We start from the raw sequence: 9,302 nt of genomic DNA on the forward strand, positions 1-9,302 counted from the left end.
CTCTCACCGTTGGAACTTCTGCATCCCCTTATCCGCTACTTGGGTATTTTTGGATTTTCCGTTGACAAAGTCCTGCGTGCTAACCACATGGTGGGGGACTCTTAACAAGGGGGGCCTTTGTTTACACCACGTTCATGGACTTGTATGCCATCTTCACATCATTACCAATCAGATGCTCGATGAAGTCCGCTGGTATCGGACGCAACGTACTACGTAGCAAATACAGTTTCAGTAAGAAAATGGGGTTTAAACTCGATTAATAGTGTACACCAAGATATTTGAATTAACAGTTGCTTCGGCATGTCTAACTGTAACTAAAATGCTTATTTTGATATCTCTATTTTTAACAGAACCGTGGATGACCATCGCCTGTGCTGCTTGTTTGATTATAAGGTAAATTGCATCAATACAAATCCAGCCTTTTCGTCATGTAATCGCCTGATGCCAAATGGCGCGCTCCGATTTTTCATTTGGTTTCTTGGAATCGGCGCCGTAATCGGCAATTTCCTTGTCATGGGACTGCGCCTCAGTGAACTTGGTCGACGTGAGGGTAAAGTTCAATCTTGCCTCATTACAAACTTAGCTGCTTCCGATGCACTCATGGGGATTTATATGCTCATAATAGGTGGCGCTGATCTTTACTATGGACGTGATTATTTTAAATATGCCGATGACTGGCGTAACGGCGGCTTGTGTAAAGTTGCAGGATTTCTTTCAATGGTTTCCAGTGAAGCTTCAGTATTTCTAGTAACGATAATCAGCGTGGATCGCTTCATATCTATTGCTTTTCCATTCAGTCGTTGTAGTCTTGAGACAACTTCGGTGCGCATAGCGTCAGTACTTACGTGGGTTGCGGCAGTCATAATCGGTTTGTCGGCAACACTTCTTGCGGATCATATCAAGGGATTCTACGGAATGTCTGATGTTTGTGTCGGACTACCTCTCAAAACAGACCCGGTGAATGATACCAGTTCTTTTGTGTATGATCTTGCCACACAACAATACGTCTATAAAATCAATAAATCAGGAACAGAAACGCCCTCGTGGGCATTTTCAATCGTTATTTATTTAGGATTAAATCTGCTCTGCTTTGTCGCTGTATTTGTTTGCTACGTTAGTATCTTCATTATCGTCAAAAATCACGTCGCCAAGCGAGAAGATCGAAAAATCTCTCTAATGAAATCAAAGTTGCTGCCAAGATGGCGCTCATCGTTGGAACTGATTTTGCCTGCTGGGTTCCCATCATCATTATGGGTATTCTTTCACAAACTGGTGCCATTACTATTCCAGAACAGATGTATGCTTGGAGTGTGGTGTTCATAATACCTATTAATTCATCTATTAATCCATATCTTTATACATTGTCGAACGTAAACTCAAAATGTACGCAAAAACGTAAACCAGTTGGAGTGAGAACAATTGATACAATACGTCAAACAGACACTCACATGACGTCGCCTGTGTATAGCCAATTGTGCGATACACCGACCGCGATAACCATGCCTGGATATTCTAATAACATTGGCAGCTCAAAATTATAAACAGTTTCGTTCTTTCATTTAAAGTTTTCGTGATCTTCCTCTTTTTATGATATTTTTCATTATCCACGAAAAAAGCATATTCCCAAAATTTCAGTGATTCATTTTGCGTTTGCGAGTATGCATGATTATGCGTATTACACTGCTCCATAGACAAATGTCACGATATCTTTGCAAAACGAATTAATCTGCAAGAAATATTTTGTACATAAACATTATGTAGCCAGAGGTTTCCAGTGATATAAAAATCTCAACTTTTTTTGTATTGCTTTTTAAATAGTTTTCAAGAGCAACATTCCGTAGTAAACCCCCTATATTATAGCAATTACTGTAATTACCGATAGCTATGTTTTAATACAATGTTCTATCTACCACAAATATAGAGTTCACATTCCGTGTTACCCCTATACAGCAATTATTGTAATTACCGATAGCTTTGTCTTAATACAATGTTTTATCTACCACAAATGTAGGGCTTACATTGTGTGTAACCCCTATACAGCAGTTATTGTAATTACCGATAGCTATGTTTTAATACAATGTTCTATCTACCACAAAATAGGTCTACATTCCGTGCAACCCCTATACAGCAATTAGTGTAATTACCGATAGTTATGTTTTAACAGAATGTTCTATTTCTACATCATTAATTGACTAACCTTATGACATGATCAGGACAGCGACAGAGACCATTCCTTGAACACATTCACCGATACCAGTGATTCAAGACATAAATTTAAATAACTGACACGCAGACAAAGTTCCATACCCTGACTGTAAGTTGGCAACGAGGCCTAAGTTAATTATCGTTGCTCAGACAAACAACTGGTAGACCATTAGACAACTGATAGACCATTAGACATACGAATGATGTACAACGACAAGGGGTAAATCAAAAGAGTCTATCATATTCAAAATAGACAGACCGGCTTATTCGACATTCGACTTTCTTTCTTTCTTTCTTTTTTGACTTGGACGAAAAACTTTGAAAGACAAGTCTGTGGTTACCGCAGTTTCAAATAAGTTTGTAAAATTAATGTGTGACAAGTAGCCATTTCAAACTCATTAAAGTTTTTTTTTTTTCAAAAAAGCCATTAATATAGGAGGCAGATTCCTGAATGTAAGGTAGAATCTAGCTATCTTGGCGCCAACCCGTCAACGTTATCTAAATAGATTTCCGCTGCTAACACCTAGATTAGCATTGACATAAAAGATGAATTTTTACATTTTGAACCACATACAAGCTATAATTTTCGTTTTGATGTACCTATAAGCTCCTATATTGACTTCGTCGATTATAAAGGAGTGATTACTGGACTTATATTATTTCGGTAGTAAGGCTATTTCGGCGTAACAACATTCATCATTTGACTATGTAAACATGCCCGAACAACCCGACACAACTAATATTGTCTGAAATGACGGTTCTATGCCGAGACAACAAAGTAGCACTGTTCTACTCCTAACACATATGACTGAGTGGTGTGGATGTTATAATTTCTATTTATTTGACATCGACCGACTGGGTGACCTGACATACGACGAACCTGACATCGACAGATGCGACATTGACATACAGAGACATTGCGATTGGCTATTTTAAAGCGTCAAGATTTCTACCGACAAATGAGTTTATATTCAGATATTACTGGTGCAGACAATGACAAGTGACCTTACAAGTGAAATTATTAGACGACTTTCTACCGCTTTGATTTGAAGATGAAAACTGACCGGGTTTTCATAATTTTGTAACGAAAGACTCCACCACTTTTCAAATAACACTTCCCGACGACGGTACATGTAGGAACACATACCTGTCACAGGTCCGTGTGGATAAGACGCTTTCGTTGTTAGCTACTTCCGCCTACGACAGAAGATGCAAGGTCAAACGCAGGTACGCAAGGTGTTAAAAGTTGCTTAGGTCCGTTCACTCAGAACCCTACTGACCACCCTCTATTGTTATGCAGAGTTGATAGATATATATTGAATCAACCCAATTCTGAGAAACACCTGTTTACTTTGAAATTTAAAAAAAAATCGGTCAAATAAAAAACAATAATTGTATTTTTTTTTCAATAATGTCAGATAAAACCATTTGATATACCTTTTTTTTTAAATCCTGGCGTTAAAATTAGGCAAGAAATTGTGTATTTTGGTGAAGGATTTTTTAAAATTATTTTACAGGCTTGATCTTCGCCCGTGAGCTTGTTAACTTTTTAGCGTAATACGAGCGTAGTTCGCACGAGCTTAGTTCGCTAAAGAAAGATTTTTCCACCTCTGTGAGGCATATCGTACGGTTCTATTTGTTTTAGTTTTAGTTTTCATTGGACCGTTTTAACTTCAGACTGATATAATGTCCAACTCAGTACTTCGAAAGTAGTGTTATTTCAATGCATTGGAATATGAATTGAATTTGATTTTGGCCATTTTGCAATTATTCAATTCAGTGAATTGGATCGAAATGTTTGGTTTTTCATTTCAGTTCAATGCATTGAATCGAAATGTTTTATTCTTTCATTTCAATTCAATGCATTGAATCGAAATGTTGTTTTTGTTCATTTCAATTCAATTCATTGAATCGAAAATGCATGCCGTATGTATCTCTCTGAACTACTTTTAGCCAAATGACCGGTAAAATGTATCAGTGTTAGTAATAAGAATTGAATTTGAATATGAATTGAATTCAAATGCTGTGGATTGGAATTGAAATTGGTTAGCAGTTAATTTCAATGCATTGAATTGGGATTGAATCAAAATTATTTAAACCAGAGAATTGAATTGAAATGGCATCAAAATTATTTTATAAAAAAAAGAATTGAATCTGAATTGAATTGAAACACACTGAAATAACACTATTCGAAAGCAATCAGCAACCTTGGAGAATCATAAATCCATGGGTATATTCACGCGTTGATTTTCAACAACTTTCAATCGAAGTGAAAAATGTTGAAATCAAAACGGAAATTTTAACAAAGCTATAATGATATATAGTTCCCGATGATGTGCGTTAGAGAATTAAGACAAATCCTTCATTAGCTCACTGGCCAAGTTGAAGCCTGTCAAAATCGAAAATCTTACACTAGAAAACTAAATTTGAGGCCTAAGTTTTTACATCAGGAATATACAGTATCAAGCATTATGCGTTTTTTTTCTTGACAATTACTGAAAAAATGAGCATTATTCCTTTTCATTTGGCCGAGAAAATGTATTTCAACGTGAAAAGGTGTAATTCAAAATTTTGCTCATTTATACACCGAATTCGATCGTTCCAGTTCCTAACTATATGACAGAGTGGGCCTTGTATAACAATAGCCAGCGAGTGACTAACGTTCTGAGTGCATTTATCATTGGGATTTATCATCATACGACGATACCAGATAGTAAGTTTAAGACATGGCTATTATCAGGGCTGTCTCGCGCATTCATGCTAATTAGACTGTGTTACCTCCAGGTATTGTTCTACGGCACTGGCTAAATTAGTCACGGTTGTGTGATGTTTGTATAACTAAATTTCTCCAAAAAAGTTTGGAAAGTTTTTTCAAGCATCTATATCACAGATTATTTGGGACATGTTCATATTGTGTTGCATATCAATGGACAACTAATTTATTCCCCTTTATAATGATACCACATGTGAAACAATCACCCTTTTCACGGCTGAGTACACGTCTTGTGAATGTAGTTGGGTCTCAAACAGAATGTGCCAAATTGGCCATTATTCTAAGCTCGACTAACTTCAATACTCGTAGCTGGTGAAAAATACATACGCAGCCACAACAGCTTGCACCTCCTCCTATTGCTGCTCACCAGCCTGGTCACACGATGCTGTGGGATGACATTCCATTCTTCAACCAGGATTCATCGCAGGTCATTCAATGTGGTTGCATTGGCTACTGCATTTGGCTACTCTACTCCCGTTGATTACCCTGGCTCTGTGAAGGTGAGCGTTTTCATCTTGGAGAATTGCATTGCTAGGTTCCAGATTGCGAAGATATGGAATTGTAACTTGCTGCACAGAATTATGGTCAATTTGGCACATTCTGTTTGAGACCCCGCTACATTCACAAGACGTGAACTCGGCCGTGCAAAATGTGATTGTTTCCAATATGGCGTCTTTGTAAAGGGGAATAACTTAGCTGTCCATTGATATGCAACACAATATGAAAAATTTCGTAAATAAACAGATATATGGATGCTTGAAAAACTTTTCAAACTTTTTTTTGAGGAGTTTATTATAATAGTCACTCTTACCTAAATGTGAAAACTGATGGCACTATTTATCTTAAATCTTGTTTACATAGACACTTGCATTCCGCAATTAAAACATCAGAAATTAAATTGAATAACAAAATAGCAAAGAAAGTTCCTAAAAACCTCTTTTATCGCGAAATGAGAGAATTCATATTATTTGATTAAAATGTAAATAGCGCCCTTAATTTGCACACAAATATACAGTTTATGGAATAAAATTACCACATGAAAAGCAGGAAAAGCTGAATATTATAAAATGATGAAGAAAATCGATGTTGAAAATAGGCTTTTAAAATATCTGGTATTGTTAAGATTTGTCTAGAATCGATATTTTGTTAGGCAAAATAATAGATATCCCCATCAAGCAACCGTGTAGTGCCGCAAACTAAAAGCGAACGCTTGTATTGCCCTATAACATGTAGGCCTATAACATGTAACTGCGACTAAAGCGTGAAAAAACGACTAAAACCGTGAAACAAAGTCAATTGTTTGCAATTATTTACTTTTCTTGGTCTATAAACATTGGCAATGGTTCTAATATAGAGAGCTCAAACAAAGTCAATGATGTTTGCACGATTATCACTTGTTACCTATGACTTGACTGTATTTCCTATTGACCTGTAGTATCGCATCAGCGGCTAATGTGTGCCTTTTGATACTCAATTACACCCTTGATGGTATGACAACAAAAAGGTACTTTTCGTTATAGTAGCGCTTTCACGCGACTTTCGTCTGATCACTTATTGACAGCAGCCTGCTAGGTGAAGCGATAATACACTGGCGGGACAGCTGACCGATTTAATGGCGGAATCCCTTTGTCCCAAACAAAAGGTACCTTTCGATGAATAGCTTGTCCAGATTTCAAATCGGCACAAGTGTACAATGCGTATCAATCAACAGAGAGTGTACATTCAACGTCCAATTTCGAAATTGGGTGACTTTAGCACATCTGATGGGCGTTTTAAATACGTAACGCATAAAAGGCATTGACATCGAATGGCTGCCTATAGTGCTGTTAGTGACATCATACAATCACGGAATAAAGCAGTTACGTGTATTCCGTAAGCTTTCATGTCATGGATGGTATTATTCCAGAATGCCTGAATTTTAAGTTGCTTATGCGTTCCCTCTTTTCGTCCGCTTATACTCAAGACATTCCTGAATTCTTTGTTTAGTACGAATATTCTGTCTTTTTCAAATCGACTGATTGTCTTCTCTAAGGTGCTTTATAGATGCCGTGACATCATTAACACTAAATTAAAGTAAGTGTGTTACTATCGTTATCATAGGTTATATACCACTAATTACTCCCAATTACCGAAAAATATAGCGCTATTTTTTTCTGTTTTGCCAAAGAAACAGAGTTAAATCCTAATCCTTTATTTAGGTCTAACGTGCAATGAAAGTCACATATTAATTTTTGGACAATTTTTGGAAATAAGGGTTAAAAACATTCGTTTTTAGGGTGTTTTTCATATGCGAAAGACTTATATCAAGTAATGCATTCTAATTTTTGAAAAACATATTTTCTAATCTTTTTCATAACCAATTATCAAAAATAACATAAAATATTTACATTCTGAGCTCATTCGTAGCCTATACTCAAGACTTGGAATGCTTAGTCTTATGCCAAGTCATGGAATTTTGTGACTACATTGCATGTTTTAGCCCATTTTCCCTCAAATTGCAAAACAAAATTGACTTTTATTGCCAGTTAAAACTAAAGGATTGGGATGTTTCATTTGGTAAAACAGGCTAATAGTTTTATAATACAAAACAATTAGTGCTGTATTTTTCTGGAATAGGGAGTAGGCGATGCATACAATACAATTGAATGAAGGACATTTGTAGGCTTTAAAATCGTTAAATTTAAAACGATACCAACTTGCGTAGGAAAAATGTGCAAATTTGGAATTTATTGCTTTAAAAGTGTAGCTGTCTGTCACTGTTTGACAGCTTTCTTAAAATGTTACCAATCCATTGTACGATTTGTCGCGTAGGGTAAGCATCTATAGCCAAAGCCAGAAACGTCAGTCATTTGGATTTTGCCGTGTCAGATTCGAATCAGTGAATTCAAGCGTTTGCGTCACCAGTGTACTGACAAATCGTCCTACTACGCGCGTGTATACACTACGCGCGTGTATACGCTCACGCGAGATTAGGTTAGGGTTTGTGATTCGAATATGCTACTGCACAATCCAACATGGTGTTACTCACAACAGTATAGTATGTAGTCATATTTTATAACACTTTACAGCTCCGATGATACACTGCCATTCAAGGAGATTTCACTATTCAGAACGTTAAAGGACAACTCTCAAATGTCAGCTAATGTTGACATTATGGTTATTTAGGGCGGGGTTTCTTGACCGACGGTAAGACCGCGGGTCTAGGCTAATCTTCTTTCTTCAGTTTGGGAACCGCGGGTGTAAAGCAGCTGTAAGAGATCTGAATAGTATAAAAAAACTGCACATATCTGAGCATTATAGAATATTGATATTGATATTTGCGAAACTAGAAAGAGTAGTTTCAATGTAATACTATTTCGTATTACTATCTAACCTATATTATGTAGTGTTACGTACAATCAAACTTGTATATACGGTCTTGTACTATTTTAACTATTAAAGTGATACTATTTTAAGAACTATTTGCGAGTTTGTATGATTTTTTTCGACGACTTATAGAAAGATAGGAGAAACGATTCAGTGAGTTGTTGTCTTCATTAGGATAAGATTACATTTTACTTCGCTGAGCCTCAACATAAATTTATACCAATAATTATTCCAAATTAATTGGTACGTTAGTAACGATAACATAATCAACAATAGCGGTGATATGCTATCCTGGGATGCTATCCCGCGCACCAACCTCTGCAGAATAAGCAATACAAGAGGGTTCAGAGCCAAAAAACCCTAACTTATATATGACCAGCTCTCACAAAATGAGCATCAAGTTAGCTCCTTTCTTTGATCTACAAAAATCAGTATTTCCACCACAATGTCTTTTGTTTTCTATCCAATTTTGTCATGATTAATTTACTCTATCCTCTATAGTGCCCTGGCGACTTTATACTCATTTTGTGGGAGCAGATTATTGTGAGTTGATGCTTTTTGGCTCTCAGCCCACGAATTTTTTGACATGATTCTTTTCATGCAAATCCAATTATAATGACGGTGTTAAACTCACATTTGTAATGACTTTTCACAACTACACTAGTGGTTTCATCTGACTGGCAACTCATCACATATGACCGCTTCCTTTTACAGGAAACAGGAACCACTATGGCGTGATCGAGTTGGTCAAAGATGTTGTTGAGTGAGTAAGGCCCCTCGTCCTTGTTTAGAGTGTCTTTTCCTTCTTGGCGTATCCAAATGGTTTCGTTCAGCCATCTAGTGGACTTGACAGCTTCTCTGTCAATGACTTTAGAGTCCTTCAAATTGGTAGTATATTGATTGATAAACAAGGACGAGGGGCTTCTCACTCATCATCATCATTGACCAACTCATCACG

The 9,302-nt window shown here is 36.7% G+C and overlaps 1 protein-coding gene across 1 annotated transcript; it reads left to right on the forward strand.

The window, feature by feature from the left end:
* Positions 1 to 237: 237 nt before the first annotated feature.
* Positions 238 to 1,547, forward strand: LOC140145301 (G-protein coupled receptor GRL101-like). The gene is given in 2 exon segments (XM_072167060.1): positions 238 to 1,135; positions 1,138 to 1,547. Coding segments are annotated over 2 exon segments (1,098 nt in total). The 5' UTR covers positions 238 to 441; the 3' UTR covers positions 1,542 to 1,547.
* The last annotated feature ends 7,755 nt before the right edge of the window (positions 1,548 to 9,302 follow it).

Source organism: Amphiura filiformis, unplaced genomic scaffold (genome assembly GCF_039555335.1).
Source record: "Amphiura filiformis unplaced genomic scaffold, Afil_fr2py scaffold_207, whole genome shotgun sequence".
NCBI classification, from domain to species: domain Eukaryota; kingdom Metazoa; phylum Echinodermata; class Ophiuroidea; order Amphilepidida; family Amphiuridae; genus Amphiura; species Amphiura filiformis.